Here is a 19,249-nt window from a genome sequence, read left to right as displayed (position 1 = left end):
CTGGTAAGGACGGCCAACTCTGTCAGGTACTGTTTTAATGAGGCGAAGGCCGCCGCCTGCTCTGGTCCCCAGGCGAAGTCTTTTGCACCACGGAGTGTCTTGAGGAAGGGGAGACTTCGCTCGGCGGACCTGGAGATGAATCTGTTGAGAGCGGCCAATCTGCCTGTCAGGCGCTGGACATCCCTGACGGACTGCGGAGGCGTCATGTTCATGATGGCCTGAATCTTGGTTGGGTTGGCCTCGATGCCGCGGTGTGATACCAGGTAGCCCAATATTTTGCCTTGGCGAACGTCGAAGACGCATTTTTCCGGGTTTAGGCGGAGTTGTGCGTCTCGCATGTTCGCGAATGTTTCGGCGAGGTCGGCGAGGTGGTCCTCCTTGCTCTTGCTGGCGACAACAATGTCGTCCACATATGTGAATATGTTTCTGCCAACTTGCCCTTCGAGCACTGTTTTGGTAAGCCTGGAGAAGGTGGACCCGGCGTTCTTGAGTCCCTCCGGCATTCTGATGAAGCAATATGTGCCAAAGGGTGTTATAAAGCTGGTGCTAGCCTTGTCTTCTTCCTTCATATATATCTGGTGGTAACCAGAGAAGCAGTCGAGGAGGGACATGACTTCGCATCCGGTCGCGTTATCGACTATTTTGTCGATCCGCGGCAACGGGAAATTGTCCTTTGGGCAGGCTTTATTGAGACTGGTGAAGTCGATGCACATTCGCCACTTCCCCACGGTGGGCGCCAAATGTTGGGACTTGCTCTCACTCGCAAGGGGGGCCAACAAGGGTGAATAGTGACGTTAACAGGGTTACACGCTAGATGGCAATAGCTCTGTTAATCTGGCCTCTCACGGGCACTGTGCAGGGGTATTTATAGGTACCTGAGCGCGCAGCGCCTTGAGCTAAGGACGCATGTGCCCTCAGCTACCTTGGTTATCCCCAGAATATTCCCATAAAGCGGGGTTACAGACCGTAATTACAGGGATGCCTTTACAAATTAGGCCCGTGACGCACGGCGGACACGCGGGGCCCGTTACGATGGGCCGGATCGCACGTGGGCCTCTGAGCTGGACAAGGCCGCACTGTGGGATGCCCTTCGTCGCCGGTCTTCGTCTGGTGCGGAACAAGCGAAGGGTGCCCCTGCCTGTTTTGTTTCTGTTAGCTCAGCTGCTGCAGCGAAGGCTTCGAGTGAAGGGTGGCGCCTTTGCCTTCGCCCTAACAGGCGCGCACACGTTTCTCTGTTCGTGGGCCGACTCGGGCTGAATCCAGCCCAACCCTATTCATCATTTTTCTTTTTCTTTTTCCTAATAACTTATGAAAGCGGTAGAAAATAGTAGAAAATGGTAAATTATGAGACCAATTTTGTTAGATTTCTAAAATCAAGTAGTATTTAATAAAAATAGTTTCAAGATTTTTAGTTCAACTCTGGAATTGTGTAACATTTAAAGGTGCTTGAATAAAGTCTTTTAGAATTTTAGAAATAGGTTAGTAATTCCAAAAATCATAAAATATTTTGGGTAGACTTAATATGGTGGTCAGAAAACCTGAGTAAAGTTTGAAATGATTTGAACACTATTTGACTAGAAAACCCAATAACTAGCTTCATAGGATTAATTATCTAATACTAATCCCAAAGGAACACCTAACTAGGAAATCTTAGTGATTGATTCGTACCATGAAGGAAAGTTGTATTCAAGACGCAACTTACTATAATTCTATTGTATAATTGCATATTCATGACATATCATAATCATTCATATACATGTATTATCATGTATAGAACACGAGAAAGAATCCGTAGTAGAGGAAGAAGTTGTCTCCCAGATTGAGAATCCTCTAGTGGAGAACAACTTTTACTTCGACATCTGCGGTGTGGAAACAGAAACTCCTGCAACACAAGGCAAGCCCTGGTGCATTATCCCTTTTCCTTGTTGTTTTAAAATCTTTATCACATTATATTATGCATTAGGTGATAAACAGTTGATGCAGTCCCTTCCTTGGAAAATTGGTTACCACTCCTTGTTTGCCTATTTTAAACAAGTTTTCTAATGCTTAGTCTTGCTATAGAAAATAAAAGGTTTTGTTTTGAAAAAGGTGATGCTTCGCATGGGATGGGAATTTTTACAAAGAAAAGAATGATGATGGTGGATCCATCACGGTCGTGATGGGTTCAACATCTGAAAAGGGTACCTCTATCAGGTACCAAACTTTGGGTTTTAAGTAATAAATACAAGACCAAGCGGGTGACTTGCACGAGACGGGAGCCTCGGTGTAGTGTCTCCGTCTGAGTCGTTTAAGGACCGAGCCGATGTAGGCCTGCTGATCGAGGACCTTTTAACTGGCCACATGCCTCGTCATGGGTAAGCTTTGTCTCGGTCGGACCAATACCAGAAAGGCTACCACGCAATGGGAGTGGGGACATGGCGAGAGTAGCGTGTACCCTCCGTGGCAAGAGGCTGGACGGTGGAGTATCTATGCTCTCGGTTAGCGTGAACCCATTCTGGTCTTGAGAAACCCGGGTGCGAGTTGATATATGCAAGGGTTAAGTGCTACATATGTCGTGTGGTTGGAGATCCCCAACTGGGTATTAATCGATTTGGATCGCCATTACTTCTCGGATATGAAGACTTGGTCACTGACCTACACGTAGCAACAAGTGAACTGAAGGGGTGATAAAAAGATGGCTAGTATAGGCCAAGTGCTTGATCTAGAATAGAAAGAAATCTAGATGCAGGTAACTACTCAACCTGATAAGTAAAATGAATTCTTAAGGATCCACTCATAGTAAGCTTTTCTGCAAAAGAGTCTTTGAATCTTGATAAACTTTACCATGATTCCTAAAGGCTAGCATATCCTTGAGAGTCTTTTTCCTTTGACGGGTAAGACTTGTGAAAGTACACTCCGTACTCAGGGTTTTCAAACCCATGTTGTTGTAGGTGATGAAACTGCTGAGTTCTATTGTTTCTGTTCCAAGGTTGTTCCAAAGTAGGAGGAAGAAAACTAAGACCTACCTGGGTAATGTGTTTTGCCTTCCTATGATGTAATAATAAGTTTAAGCACTCAGGACCTGGTTATGTAATAATCAACTCTTTCTATATTTTACTTATGAATGTAAATTATGTTATTATAATCCTTTTCGCTTACTCCGATGATGTGTAATGTCTGCGTTATGGGTTAAGCGCTCTTGGGCGATATGATAGAGATACAGGTAATCGGACCTACCGAGTCTTTGAGCGCACCTGCAGGACTGTCTGAGGTCCTTAGGACAAGGACATATATGGGTGGGCCTAATACCTTGGGAGGTTCCGTGACACTCCTCCCCTAGCACGGTGGGTTCGTCGTCGGAGATGGGCGATGTCTCCACTCTCCCCTGGATGAAGTGGACACCCGAGAAGAAAGGGGTGGGAGCAGCGGTGCATCCTTTCCCATTCTCCCTTGAGGGCATAGTAGCCGGAATGATTGTTGGCGGCGCTCCCTAGCCCCTGTATGGAGCATTCATCTCTCTCTATCGAGTGATTTGTGTCCACACCTTAGTGGGCAAGGTGGACATTGGAGTTCGCCACGCCGGGGAGGCCATGGCCGATCGAGCTTCAGTTACCCGGGGATACCGGGCTTGGCCTTGTGTGGGACCAAGCTCTGTTGCTCCACTGGCGGGGTTCTCACTAGTGTAGTTTCTGGTCTCCCCATGGCTTCCTTTGGTGATCCCAAGGGAGATTTCCTCCCAGGTGGAACCGCTATGTGATGCAGAGTCCCCTCCATGTATACGTGTCACACCCGGATTTAAGGGATAAAGTCGGGTGCGTCTCATATGTGCGCCAAAGAAGAACAACACATATAATGACCAAGCGTATAGAGATAAATGTCACAAATATTATTACATAGCGGAAGTGTCTTACAAAAATAAATGATAACAATAAAGCGAACTAATAATTATTCATTGGCGCCATCAAGCTGACTCGGAGATGCCACCTAGATAAGCTCGTACTCCTCGTTGTAGACTTCCTCTTGGACTACCTGCTCTTCACCTGTGGGGGAGTTTATATATTGCAAGGATGAGCTCACAAAAGATCATAGCTAACAAGTTGTGGGGAATAATGTGCATGAACTCACCAAAGGTGGGAGTTCATGTGTAGTGTAAGGCTGATCAACAATTAATGGTTAAAGCTGAGCATTGCTTTTAATAAGTTGGTCAAATTTTATTAGCAGTTACTAAATATAAGTGTATACCAACCCAAAGTAATAGTAGATCAAAATTAATAATAAACCACAATGCGATGCAAATGACAAATTGAATTTAGTTCCATAAATTAATCATGTGAGTGTCTGAGCCGCTCATGACCATGAGCACGGCTGATATACCAGTTTTACACTCTGCAGAGGTTGCACATCTTTACCCACAAGCCATGGTTAGATGTGGGTGGTGCAACTGTGACTTCAAACCTATCCCCATCAGGACTAGAAAGTTCTACTGTTCCTCTAGCACAATGTATTACTGCATTCCACTGTTTTAACCAGTTCATGCCAAGGATTAAGTCTATTATACTTTCTTCTAGCACTACAGGCATAGCCCAAAACTTTCTTCCTAAAATTGTTAATTCTATTCTATGACTCATATATGTTGCTTCATAAGCCCCTTTAGGTGTAATGACTATCATAGGTCTATGCAGGGCAAGGTAAGGTAGACTATTTGCAAGAACATAACGAGCAGATATGAATGAATGCGAAGCTCCAGAATAAAAAAGTATAGTAGCTAGCATGGAATTAATGAAGAATGTACCAATGACGATGTTAGGACCATCCTCAGTAGCTTCAACATTGATTTGATTAACCTTAGCGATGCTATAGCCACGGTTGCTTCCTAGAGTCTGTGTCTGCTTGACTTGAGAATTACCACGAGCCGGTGTGTTGGGGTTCCTCTTCGGACAAACATTAGCATAGTGACCAATCTCGCCACACTTGAAGCATATGGTGTCTGTAGCAGTGCCCTGTCCTGTAGGTCTCGCCGGGGTGACAGTGGGGGCATCCTGACGAGTATGCGGAGTCTGCGGTGTCGCCTGTGGTGTCTGCTGAGCAGGTCGCTGGTAGGACTGTTGCCCTCCTCCAGGACGAGCTGGTGTACCCTGGGGTGGAACATAGCGACGGCGGACGCTACTGCTCCCCTGTCCCTGGGTAATAGTCTTCCTTTTCATCTCGCCTAGCTGAACACGTTTGTGTTCAACAGCTATAGCCTTGTCCAGAAGCCTCTGGAAAGATGAGAAGGTGTGAGATACCAGCTGGTACTGGAGTGGCCCAATGAGTCCCTCCATGAACTGCTCCTGCTTCCTTTCATCATCAGCAACCTCGTCGGGAGCATACCTTGACAGCTGAATGAATTTATCATGGTATTCACTAACTGTCATGTTGCCTTGCTTAAGTGACAAGAATTCCTTCTTTTTAATTTTCATCAAGCTTGCAGGAATATGATAGTTCCTGAATTGTGTAGAGAATTCTGCCCAGGTGATAGTGTTGGCAGCAGCATGGGCAGCACAGTAAGAGTCCCACCAATCAGCAGCGGGGCCAGTGAGACGACCCGACGCATAGAGCACTTTCTCCTGATCAGTACATTGAGCAATGTTGAGCATTTTATCTACTGTCTTTAGCCAGTCATCAGCCTGAAGAGGATCTGGAGAGTTGGAGAATGTAGGTGGCTTGTGACTCATGAATTCCCGGTGCTTGTCCCGGGGTGGAGCTGGTGGTGGTGGAGGTAGTGGTTGTTGTTGCTGCCGTTCCAGTCGTTCCTGCCGGAGTTCCTGTCGCATTTCCTGCAACTCCTGGCGCATCTCCTGACATTCTTGTCGCATCTGAGCCATTTCTATCATGGTGTTTGCCATTTGTTGCAGCAGTTGCATCTGAGTGGCAGCTACTAGATCTACTCCAGCCGGTGGAGGGTTCGGTGAAGGATTCATCTCTGGTTGAGGTTGGTTAACAATCTTCCTGCGACGGTTATTGGCAGGTAGATCGATTATGCCTCCCTTCCTGCTATTGACCATTTAGGTTAGAAACACATGGTAAAATAGAATTGCAGATAAGACGAGTAATTACGAGACATGATCTTTTGGGGTTTTACTAGCTCAGAAGATTATTGTGTCACCTACTAATACTAATACATTATCTTATGGTGGTACAAGCTAGAATGCCCTGCTATACTATTTCAGTTAATCAAAGAAGCAAATCAAGCATTTATCATCAGAACAAACATCCAAACACTTTAGATAGAGCAAATATTTTTGTCTTAGGTCTCCTATCTCTTTAGGGAGTCTTAGATGTAGGATTCCAAGGTGTGAAATTTGTCTTGTCTTTCTAGAGTTGCAAGATAAGAGTAGTCAGTGTAGAACAGCCAAAGGTGAGAAGGATCAAGAAAAGTATGGAAAGAATCAGAGTAAGGTAAGTAGGTAAGGGTTTTGTCCAGTTCTATCTAGGTTTCATCCTACGGTCAACATTTCCTCCGATACCACTTCTGTCACACCCAGATTTAAAGGATAAAGCCAGGTGCGTCTCATATGTGTGCCAAAGAAGAACAGCACATATATTGACCAAGTGTATAGAGATAAATGTCATAAATATTATTACATAGCGGAAGTGTCTTATAAAAATAAATGATACTAATAAAGCGAACTAATAATTATTCCTTGGCGCCATCAGCCTGACTAGGAGACGCCACCTAGATAAGCTTGTATTCCTCGTTGTAGACCTCCTCCTAGACTACCTGCTCTTCACCTGTGGGGGTTATATATCGCAAGTGTGAGCTCACAAAAGATCATAGCTCAAAAAGTTGTGGGGAATAATGTGCATGAACTCACCAAAGGTGGGAGTTCATGTGTAGTGTAAGGCTGATCAACAATTAATGGTTAAAGCTGAGCATTGCTTTTAATAAATTGGTCAAATTTTATAGCAGTTACTAAATATAAGTGTATACCAACCCAAAGTAATAGTAGATCAAAATTAATAATAAACCACAATGCGATGCAAATGACAAATTGAATTTACTTCCATAAATTAATCATGTGAGTGTCTGAGCCGCCCATGACCGTGAGCACGGCTGATATACCAGTTTTACACTCTGCAGAGGTTGCGCATCTTTACCCACAAGTCATGCTATCCATTTGCCAAGGGGTCTAGAAGTCCCATTCATCTCTACCGAGGAGACGAGGCAGGGTAGCGCTACGAGACCTTTCCAAAGTTCCACTAGTTCGAGAAAACCCGCTACGGATTCAGGAATAAAGAAGCATAGGAATCTGAAAGGGAAATTGGGTTAACCATTTCCTATAATTAATTTTGGGGTTGACGACCAACGCAAACCTATGGACTAACTAGTTTGTCTAGAATTTATGTGTTAAAGGTGCATAAGGTTCAACACAAACCAATAAAAGAATCAAGTTAGGGACACAATTTAATCGGAGCAAAAGGACTTGAGTGTGCTGAAGAATGGCGCACCGGACTGTGTCCGGTGCACCAGGACCGTACAACTCAAACCAGCCACTCTCGAGAAAACGAAGGCGCACTCCGCTATAATTCACCGGACAGTCCGGTGTCCGGTTAGCCAGTGGGCAACGGCTATCTGCACGCAACGGTCGACTCTGCAAAGTGCTACAGTGAGCTACAGTGCATGGCAGAAGTCAGAGCCGCGAAGTCATATGGCACCGGACTGTCCGGTGCCGCAAGAAGACAAAGCTCCAACGGTTGGGTGACGTGGTGGCGCACCGGAAAAGGAACAGTGTCTGTCCAGTGGCGCATCGGACTGTCCGGTGCGCCCATCGCCAGCAGCCTTCCCTAATGGCTACAAGATGGTTGGTGGCTATAAATACCACCCAACCGGCCATTTCAAGGTGTGGGAGCCCAAGCAACATATCAAGGCATATAATTGACATATCCAAGCCCTACCAACCACCTCCATTCATTGATCTATCTCATACACAAGATTTAGGCCACAAAAAAGCCTCACAAGTGCCACAAAAGAGAGATCAAGCAAAAGAGAGCTACTCGTGTGAGTTTAGCGATAGTGCCTTGTGAGAATCATTGAGAGAAAGTGTGTTCTTGTGATCATTTAAGCGTGGAGTTTTGACTCCCATTCATCTTCCTCTAATATTTTGGAGACTTGTAAAGCTAGCAAGAGACACCTAAGAGTGTGGTGGTCCTTGTGGGGTCTTAGTGATCCTTGAGATTAAGAAGAAGAGCTCGCCGGTCTTGGTGATCGGTAGATAGAGGGAAAGGGTTGAAAAAGACATGTCCTTAGTGAACTCCTCAACAGGGATTAGGTTCTTGGTGAACCAAACCTTGGTAAAACAAATCACCCGTGTCACTTGTGTTTATTGCTTGTGATTTGTTTGTATTCTCCCTCTCTAAGTTCTCTTGCATTATTCCTTGCTAATATTATTTTGTGTTGCTTCAAGTTAAATTCTCATTTAGAGAAGCAACTCCTTGTAAGAAAGAACTTGTGTTATTCCTCTTCTTATCCAAGCCCTCTTGCTTTATTTTCCATAAACTTATTAGTTGTACTGATTTGTTAATTTCGCATTCTTTGAAAACAATGCTATTTGCAAGCAAAGGACTTAGTTTTATATTCCGATAATTGTGCATCTTGCTCTAATCACTGATCAAGGGATCAAGTCCGGGTTTAAAGTTATAGTTTTCAGGTTTCGCCTATTCACTCTAGGCGACTTTCAGAATCCCCCGTCCGGAAAGCTAGGCAGTCCGACCCGAGAACCTCCCTATACTCTGCAGCGACGCCTCCCCGCTTGCCTCTTTCCGGTAATGTAATCCTTCCCTAGTTTTCCTAATTACTTGGCCAAGGGTATCCCATTCCACCCTTGTGGTAGCACTGTTTTCCTGGGTGGTTCTCCATGTTCCAATTAACATAGTAATCTTATCATGAACAATAAATAATCAATAGTAATAATAAAGAATGATCATGTGTCAATTTTATATCAACACCTAAAACCACATATAGCAATAGCAAGACTACCCAAAAAAGTTCAGTGGTGAATAAGGCATATGGTAAAGCAGACTAGGGTGACCTATTGGGTCCCATCAAAATTGAGCTTAAACATGCCATAGTGACTATAGAGAACATTATTAGGTAAATAAAAGTGGTCAAGGGCACAACTTGCCTTCAACGAGCACCTGCTCAGTATTTTCCACCTGCTGGGTACGGGGGTCCTCGGTTGCTTGCTCGCCTACTCGCAACAATACAAACAAACATGGTAAAGGAGAAATTAACAACACACCAAACAGAAGAATATAATGCATTATAATATTCTGCGTATCGTAACGAGACCACGAGTTCGAGAACCACTAAATTCGAGCTACGGTTAAAGAGTTATGATTTTCCAAAGTTTTAAGTGGTTGATATAGAATAAACCAAATGAATAATTTTAATCTATATTTCATGATAAAACTGAGTTACCAGTTGATAGACAATATTAATAAAAAATTATTGCAACTAGAATGAATCAAAAAGGAGTTAAATGGATTTACTATGATTTAAACAAGTTTCTAGAATTATTTTAATATAAAAATCATTTTCTGTTTTAATTTATTGAATTCGAGATTAACTTGGATTGCGTCCATAAAAATGAAGAAGTCCAGGGGTTGTTTTATGAATTTCCAGGGCACGGACGTAGCTACTTTACATACAGCGTGGACGACGGGTTAGTTTCTATTTTTCACGGGGGCTCTTACGCAAAGTTACATCCTCGAAGGGATATAACCAGATCTCTAATGCCCGATCAACATTAGACGTCATGGATTAGATCGGTCGTTAATAGAACCGGTATCTTATGTAGACCACACGATCTAAGATCCACGGTCGATGATCGCGCATGACCCTAACCTACCTCGAACCGCTTGATCTCAGACTGATGTCTTGGATTTAATACGATGAAGGGATATCCTTTGATCAAATCACAGCCATAGACCTAGGGTTCAGCTGTGTATATTTTAAATACTCGAGACAAGACTGTACTCGTCCAATCTAGATCGGACGACACAGATTCATCCGTGCTGAAACGTTTCCTCTACCTAATCCGAGCCGACCGCGACCAGATCAACGGTCCGAACCATCACAGATCCCCATCTAATCTCATCCGTCCACTATGGAACGGACGGTAGGCGGCTATCGTCTTCTCCCCGTGGCGGCCGAACGCGCCACCGCCCTTCCCCCCCACAGCGGGGCTCGCCGGCGAGCAACCCAAAATAGCACTACAGGTACTCCCCCGACCGGCCCAAGGATCCAGAAGTACTATAGCAGATTACGAACTAGATGTTGTGCAATTACCGCTAATTATCGCAGGGAATGGTCTGGTCCGCGGCGACGAGCGGCATCACCGTGATACTATGACTCCGGTGAGAAATTCCGGGATCCCCGATTGATTTCTCCGCCCGACGAGGACATAGACAACTTCCCCATGACATGGCTGAGCTCACGAACCCGAGTTTGAGGACCTGACGATGCCAAATACGCGATGGGAGTCCGGCGGCCCAATACCCTCACTGCCTGGCAAACTCGCCGTGACTCTCAACATTCCTGGGTGTGATTCGGGTGGAGGAGTTAGGAGGACGAAGGTTTGGGGGGTTTGTATTCCCATGGATGAAGCAAGAACCCATCCGGGCAGCCCCCAAAGCTCCGGCAACATCGACGAAGGTGGTTACGAGCTCCGCCAGCTTCGGTGGTGACGGCAACCCGCCAAGTGGGCCCAACCGGCAGTGACTGCCCAACCGAGAGGGGCTGGCGAGTGGGCCCTAGCTGCCAGTATAACGCGCGCACGGAAAGAACGGCCGGTGAGGCTGCCATGTAGGACCAGGCTGTCGGCACCACTGCGGGGAGACGAGAGCTGAGCCGCGCGCGTAGATGACTGGGCCAAAAAGTGAAGTGGCGGCCCAGCTGGCTGCTTCTTCCTTTTTTCATTTATAATTTCTATTCTTCCTTTCTATTTCTATTTTCAAAATTCTAATTTTCCAAATTTAAACTTATCTCACAAATTTGAATATAAATGCAAAAATACAAGATCTCAGCATGAGATGCATATTTCATTATTTATTTATTTGTTAATTGCCTAACTTATTCCCATCAATTGTATATACAAACAAAAGAAAATGTAACCAAATAATCTCCTAGGGCTCCATCATCCCAAATTACCAACATGTACATACATTTATTTATTTATTTTATTATTTTTCTCCTATACAAGTTTTGGGCTTTACACTGTGACACCGGAGATGGTTTCGAAGCAGAAGACTGCTCCTGGGTTGAAGGTGATCATGCTCTTGAAAGTGACTGCCATGGAGTCAGCGCTCATCAATGTCGCCCCCCCCCTACCTAGCGCGCTAGCTGTTGGTGTTTGTTACCCGACCGCACACCACGGGGTTACCCTCGTGATGCTTTTGGGCAGGACAGCGTCGTTAATCGTGACTCGATGGTTCGTGCGGTGGCACGATGGGAGAAACACACAAGCTTGTATAGGTTCGGGCCGCGCGAGAGGCGTAACACCCTACGTCCTGCGGGGACCTTGGTATTGTGATGAGATTACAAGCTGTGAACTATGAGAACGGTGGGATGAGGCAAGATGAAATGGTAGGGGTGCTTTTTGGCCATATATACACGGCCAAGGATAGCTATCCCCGCACAAGTGGTAAACGTAATATGTTCGCCAATCTCCCGATTTGTAGCGAATTGTCCTCCTACATCTTAGGAACTCACTACGCTCATCCGCCCAAGTTACCGCCGGAGACTTAGCATGTCGGGTGGGCGCAAACGTCATGCCTGACATACACGTGCTCTCGTGGCACCTAACTCGGACATTGGCCTTTACTAGTTCAGAATGGGCTTGCTTCACCTGGTTACTTTCGGACGGCCCACCACAAGATGCCCCAGGGGATGCCTGCTAGGTGGCCCTAGACGTGTTTTCATGCGCGTGTGGACTCTGTAGATATCCATCCCCCACACCGCCGGACAGGGTCATCTCCCAACTCGCGAGCAACAACCGAGGTGTGAAATCCGATTCTGATTCCCATCTCGTTTGCTCTAGGGTATAAGTTAGGACACCCCCGTTGTCCAACAAACCCTAGCTAGGTACAGAGATAACCAACCACCGAGAATCGAGAAAGGGAGACAAGGGTGTGTAAGCGGTCACTCGTCGATCCGCGCAATCCCCATCGATGTGACCCCGTGGTTGGGTTCGGGGCGATCACTGGTGCATATAGAACCTAGGCATGAGTCGACTAACCGGGAGCATCCATGGAATTGCACTAATTGCTCATCGAAGCGACTTAAAATCTCAGACGTTGATCGTTAATCCAAGATCCTATAGAACATACCAGTTCGTTAATAAGATCAATTGTGCACATATGAGACACACTTGGATTTGCCCCTTAAATTCAAGTGTGACAGATTCCTCGCCATCTCGCTTCTATGCGCAACAATACATACAATCAAGCAAATAATGGATATGGTAACATTACACCAAAGATGAAAACAATTCACACATTATTATTTTACACGTCGCTACGAGATCATAGATTCGAGAACAACTAAAATCGAAGTTATAGTTAAAATGATATGGTTTTTGGAAGTTTTATGTGATTAAGTATTGAACTATGTTATTTTGATTAATACAAATTATGTGTAGAAAAGATATTCTAAATAAATAACAAATTTAACTTTTAATTCAAGTTTTATCTTGATTAGAAATCTTATTTTAGTCAAATTATAGATGGGTCAAATTAAAATACTATACTTAGATTAGAAAAGTGAATCCCATAAACTTAGGTTAAACAAGTATAGTTACTTATTTTTGAAAACATGTTGCGTGATAAAAATAATGTAACTAAAGTTTAGGCAATATTATTACGAACTTAACGCAACTTGAACGAAATAAAACAGAGTTAAAATGAGCAAGATATGATTTATGCAAGTTTTTACGCATTTTTATATTAATTCTATACCTAAAATAACTTCTAGGGTTTATTTTGAAAATACCAAGGATCCATCTGCAATTTATTTGCACACGAATAATCGATGGGTCTATTATGTAAAAACTCAGGGACGCTTTCGTAGTTATAGTCTACTGTTATAACCCTGAGCGGATCTAGAGCCATGCAGCCACCGAACCACGACTCAGATTAGAGACCGAACCGGTAGCACACTCCACCGTTGGATTCCAGATCAACAGACCAGAGACATCCATGTCATTGCCACGATCGTGATCGCACATCCATGATCGAACCACACACATCGCCCCTGTCAAACCATTACCTCTCATCTAATCTGAAACGTTCCGTTTGATTCTAAAATCATAGAGATTGATGAGAATTAGAAGGGATCTAGAGAAATTTGACTTGTACTGAATTTAATCTCGCTCAATCCCTATAAATTAGCACACAACTAACATTGCCTAAATGGAACAGCCTGGGACTCCTCCACTCTGCCCGATTCCGCACTGACGGCGGCGCTGCCCATTGTCGCGACGGTCATGCGCCGGCAGGAAATCACCGCAGTGCCGCCCTTGTGGTCGAACATTCCTATACCGACGAGCATTATATGAAGCGGTGGACAGGGCAAAATAGAAGAACGCATCCATGCCGACAACGAAGTGGAGGCCGAGGCTGGCCACGTCGATGGCGCCTCTGCGGCGGCTTCCGTATTCCGGTGAGCGATTACCCATGCCCTACTGCTCTAAGATGGACACCACGAACTGCTACGCAGGGAGGGGGAAGATGGTAGCGAAGGCCAGGGGAGTACCTGATGGCGCGGAGGCTTCGATTCACGGCGAATCGCGGCACCGGGGCGGAGATCCTGCTCCGTTGAGCAATACCCTGGGTACAAAGTCTTCACCGCGCCTGATTCCTTCGCGTACAGGTTCCTAGCGACCCAGGAGAACTCCGGCTTTTGACGGTGGCGGCGACTTCTTCTCTCTCCGCCCTCTCTGACCGTGGTGAGGCATTCGGAAGAGATGCTCTCTGCGTTTAGATGGCTCGAGAGGAGGCGCAGGCTCGAGTTATATAGGGTGGAGGTGAAGCCCCGGGTGATCGGATCCCGTCCAAATCGAGCGCAACAGTATTCTGTTGGAGATTTTGTTTTCAGGCGAGAAGCGAGAGATGACACGCGGGTCCCTGAGATCATTGACTCATTGAGGTGGCGGAAAAAGAAAAAGAAAGGAGCAAAGTTGGGCCGGCGGGTGAGAGTGAGTTGGGCCGGCCTACAAGGGCGTTAGTGGGTCGAACGGGCGAGCGGCCCACATGGGTGTTGTATAAGGGAAGGGATAGGTCGGCTGAGTGAGGAGGTTTCAGCCTAGAACGGTTGCATTCCTTTTCTTTTCATTTTTTTCTGTTTTCCTTTGCTATTTTCTAATTTCTTACTCAAATTCAAATTTAAGTTCAAGAATCAATATGAATACAAGTCAGTATGAAACAACCAAATAAAATACCAGTATGAAATGCAAAGTTCATTTTATTTATTTATTTTGAGAATTTAATATCAAATGCATAATTCACACAACCAAAATTTAAATAACCTTTCAATCTTGGGAACCACATAAACTTCTTCAAACCTTATTTTAAGGGTTTACAAATCCTACCCCCTTAAAGAGAATCTCGGCCTAGAGATTAGTACAGAGATAAGAGACTCTAATTTTGCTGTTCATTTTCTTCTTCACAGACTTCTTCATTTTGCGAGGAGGACGATGGGACTGGGACTGAAGTCGGTGCCAGGTGGAGGCGGAGCACGATGTCGGAGAGGACGACGATACCGAAGTCGTCTTCCTCATCATAAGAGTCGAAGTCGACCATGCAGAGCTCCACAGTGGAAGTGGGCAGTGGAGTAGTAGCAGTCGTCGAGGTCAAAAGACACGGAGTGGGGCGAGCGCCAATGCACCAGCCTCGGCGGGCACGGGTCCTGCGAGGGTGAGCGTGGCAGAGAGATGGGTGACGGCGAGGTCGAAAGTGGCCCTAGTCGAGCTGCCGCGAGGGTAGGGACGGTCGTGGCTGCCAGAGAAGTGGTCACCGGTGATCGAAGGGAGAGGGAGGTATGTGTTGCGCGAGTGCTTGGCGGTGGGGAGGTCGTGCGGGTAGTGGAGCCACGGGAACCAACGCGGGAGGGAGCAGGAGGGCGGCAAAGCGCGCCGGCCAAAGATGGTGAGTCCTGAAGGCTAGCCAAAGATGGCCAGTGATGGGAAGGCGATGGCGAGCGAGAAGCAATAGCGAGGTTGAAGAAGAGGCTTTTGGAACTTGGAAGCTGTTTGGCACTAGTAGAAAAGAGCTAAAAATCGGCGGTATGTTCAAATTTCCACTGAAAGTTTCGGTTACCAAACGTCAATGAAAACACAAGTGGGGCGACATTTTTTTACACAGAGTTTTTTTTATAGAGCACGAGTCGTTTACCGGGACTGTTGGAGTTGCTCTTATAAAGAGATACTAACAATTCAATTGTTTAAAATTATATTAGTAGCCATAACATATAATTTATGTAGATTATCACTTTAGATATATTTATAAATTTTAACTTAATATTTGACACATATGTGGAACCATAACTGCATATATAATTTGCCAGTCCTTTAAGATTATTTTGTAAAAAAAATCAATTCAAATATTGAAACCCTCGTGAGATTACTATTTTTAATGATTGCTAACGCTATTATAGTAGTTCTGACCAATATTCTATACGACGTAATATCTTTATTTTATGAAAGTGCAAAGAAAGAGTTAATAGAAGATATACTTCCAATTAAACTCCCAGAGAATATATAGGAGTGGTAGTTGGAGTCGATCACGTAACCGCCCCGCGCGGCCGCAGCTGCGTCGTAGATGTCAATATAATCATCCTTCAAGCTAGGGCGTCGCCCTCTAAAAAAGTGAACTTTCGCCAGGATTCGCCGCGTTATATTCAACTTAGGTTAGAGTTCATCTGTTAGCTGTAGGTCAAGCTCATATATGGAGTACGGTACCAGATTGATTGATGCCGGCCTTATTGTCTCGGCAATCGCCGCTGCCGTCGTCTACTTCCTGTACGGCAGCCACTTGCCCAACATGCCGGCGAGGAGACGGCGAGCCGTGGTCGCCGTCGTACTGCTAGTCCAAGTCGGGGTGCTCCTCTCCGCCGACCGCGACTTGACGAACATCGCCCTGCGCCTCGATGTCGAGGAGACGGAGTCGAAACTGTTGCGGATGGAGGAAATCAAGCGTATGTAACATATTCTTGAGATTTTTTTTAGTATATGTATTGATTGTTGGAGGGATGAAAAACGTGTACATATTCTGATATTAATGTTTTAAATTTTTTATAGTGAATAAATATGATATAGAATCTGCTATACAAATTGATATTTTTGTTTCTAGTATTGAGCTTGTACATATTTATAAAACATAAACCTTAAATTTATTTTATATATTTTTAAATAATAAATATAAAATTTGGTATCATTCAGATATGGATATGAATACTTTTTCAATTTTTTTTGTTGTAGGGAGCAAACAACGTATAAATTAATTTATACAAAATTTTGTTTTTATATGTAATAATGTGATTGATAACATAAGAAAAAAATAACATCAAATCCCGTTTATATCTATTTTAAAATATTGGATTTTTTTCTAAGAGTTCGCGTAGCCGTTTTTATCCCAAACTCAACATGTTTCTTTTGACCCTAGACGAGAGCAGAGTAATATTCTAGATCCTTGGATGCATGCAGAGGTTTACGGGAATCGCAATCACGACGTCGTGAGTGACTTGGCTAGTTTGCTGTCTAAGGATCCGACGAACTTCAAGATGAGTTTCACCAAAGCTAGGAGCCCAGACGGCACCGAGAACTCTGAACTGACCGTCACAATGAAAGATGCCCATGTTGATCAGCCTCTGGCAGATGCTGATCTGCAGCAGCCTGCAGCAGATGAGGACCACACGGCGGAAGAAACCATGGTATATATAGATGAGCTTTGCCGTCGATCTTGCGTACAGAAACGCCCAAATATATATGTCAATGTCTTTTGCATTTTAATTTTCTTGTGTTGGCAGAAGGATCGTCCGAAGCTAAACGACCACGAGGTTCCACTGTCGTCGAATGGAGACGGGATCGGGGAAGAGAAGCCCAACCCATAGAGAGTGTTCTCCATCCCCCAAGACCACGTCTTGTTTCTCGACTGCGAGGACGACGCCGAGCTCACGTGTCACACCCAGTTTTAGGAGACAAAAATAAATACATAACATATATGTGTTATTATTCATTTTTCAGACATAGGTTAACGTCACAAGTGTAATATATCAAAAAGACAATGCAATAAAGACGTAAATGAAAGTATAATAACTTTATTACATCATCCAGATTTAAGAGTATTAAACAGTATAATCATCAAAGTACAATAGAAATATCATGACTAATATCCCACAGGAAGATGATCAGAGTGTTACTAGACTCAGTACTCATCGCTATTGTCAAAGTCTTCCTCATCAACTTCTCATCAAAAATTTAGCAAGGGGTGAGCTCACTTACGGTGAGGGCTCAGCAAATGGGGGGAGTATGTCAGGTTAACAAGGTAGACTATGGTTAAGTGATAAGCATTTTAGTTGGTCAATATTTTATTAACAACCCCTAACTTACTAATTGTAAGTTTATCCCAAAATCCCAATTAATTCATGAGCATATGAGTATACATCAAAAGCACTTAAATGAATTCACTTAAGCAAACCACTTAAAAATCACAAGATCGCGATTTAGTCTCCATCTTTAAGTTTAATTATTATATGAGGGTCCGGGTTGCTCTTAACCGTGAGCATGTCTGACATATCAGTTTTACACTCTATAGAGGTGGTACAACTTTATCCACAATCCATGTATCCCCTCTAACCTGGGTTGTACAGACCCTTAAACACTACCAAGGTGAATGGCTAGGGATCCACTAGGAGGCTTTCACAAAAAAACAATTAATACAAAACAACCTGCTAAGGTTTCCAGATTAGTGTGGAGGCCCTCTCGTCGAGGCAGCTTAGCCAAGACTATGTCCACATGTTAACATGAGCTGCCACCATTGTCGCCCCCACCCCCTCTTGCCCATATTTTAGAAAAGGTTGCTAAGCACATTAAGGTAATTACCAAAGATAGAGCCATGATAACACTAGTGGTTGCAATGTTATCTTGGATGGTCACTCCATGTTCCGTTTAATACAACATGATCTTGTTTAATCATCGGATTAACAACAATAGTCCATATTTCATCTCCGGAACAATAGTATCTTTAAAAGAGTGATATCATAATGATAAAGTTGAGCAATAGCATAATTACTAAGCATAGTATTCATCCCAGGTTAATCAAGGAATAAGGTTGGTATTTCTAGGTAATCCTATTTAGGCAAAACCCATCAAAATTATGCACATATCCAAAAGTAAAACTTATTGAATATGTTATTTGGCTACAATAAAAAAATGCAGAGAGAATCAACTTGTCTTGTTCAAAAGTGTCATGCGGGTCGTCCTCAAACGTATTTGGGTCCTCTACCACACAGTCGACTTCTATTAGTGTCGCATATCGCACATACAAAAGAAAACATTCACCAATAAATAAACATACACCATTCCATAAATAAAACATACATCATGCAAATTATGCTTATAGAACGAAAACATCTAAACATAAAATTTCATTCGTAACTATAATGTAAACAAAAATACACTGGTAATCGCTCTATTTGCTTATGACATGAAATATTATTTATTTTACTTCACTATTTCTCTAGAAAAGACCATATGGTAAGTTAACTAGGGAAACCCATACTATATAAATTCATTTATATTAGTATAGATGTAGCGTTAAACAAACTCTATGGGGTAGATTTATTATTTCTACTAGAAAGCACGCATGTTATGAATCCTTTTACTTTTTCATCTAAAAAAACTTTATTAAAACAATATAACGTTGTTTATAAGTCACATAATTTATAGTTTATCATGGGCACTAAGTTAAACTATTATTTAGGTTACAGTATACATGATCACTAATTCTGTTATTTCAACATATTTAGAAAAGCATTACATAACGTTATTTAATATTGCTTAGCATAAGATATATGATCACGAGAAACCTAAATATAAACTAAATCATATTTCATAAGTAAAATATCTAGTTTATATTTTCTCCTAATTTTAATTAAGAAAAGCGTAGTCTACTTTCCTTCTAAATACTTGTTTAGAACATCTATTTTTAAACATCTATAAACAAATTATGAGAACAT

The 19,249-nt window shown here is 43.6% G+C and overlaps 1 protein-coding gene across 3 annotated transcripts; it reads right to left on the bottom strand.

Annotated features, from left to right (window-relative positions):
• Positions 1–3,828: 3,828 nt before the first annotated feature.
• LOC103648021 (uncharacterized) lies at positions 3,829–14,108 on the bottom strand. 3 transcript variants are annotated; one of them, XM_008672521.4, is made up of 4 exons: positions 13,769–14,108; positions 9,141–9,206; positions 4,772–6,009; positions 3,829–4,019 (listed from the first exon to the last, which is right to left on the bottom strand). In XM_008672521.4, the coding sequence occupies exons 3-4, from the start codon at positions 5,937–5,939 to the stop codon at positions 3,964–3,966; spliced, it is 1,224 nt and encodes a 407-aa protein (XP_008670743.1). In that variant the 5' UTR covers positions 5,940–6,009; positions 9,141–9,206; positions 13,769–14,108; the 3' UTR covers positions 3,829–3,963. The 3 variants fall into 3 exon arrangements, with proteins under 3 accessions (XP_008670743.1, XP_035821428.1, XP_008670745.1); XM_035965535.1 differs by having other exon boundaries at positions 4,772–6,750; positions 13,769–14,105; XM_008672523.3 differs by lacking the exon at positions 9,141–9,206 and having other exon boundaries at positions 13,769–14,105.
• Positions 14,109–19,249: the final 5,141 nt, after the last annotated feature.

This window comes from Zea mays, chromosome 2 (genome assembly GCF_902167145.1).
Source record: "Zea mays cultivar B73 chromosome 2, Zm-B73-REFERENCE-NAM-5.0, whole genome shotgun sequence".
In the NCBI taxonomy this organism is placed as follows: Eukaryota; Viridiplantae; Streptophyta; class Magnoliopsida; order Poales; family Poaceae; genus Zea; species Zea mays.
The sequence above is the reverse complement of the archived record's forward strand: the minus strand, read 5'-3'. Positions and strand labels throughout refer to the sequence as shown.

Coding starts and splice junctions, on each gene's coding strand:
- LOC103648021 (XM_035965535.1), bottom strand. CDS start 6,023: ATGGTCAATAGCAGGAAGGGAGGCATAATCGATCTACCTGCCAATAAC. Junction 4,020..4,771: donor TGGTCCTAACATCGTCATTG/GTACATTCTTCA, acceptor ACTCCCCCACAG/GTGAAGAGCAGGTAGTCCAA.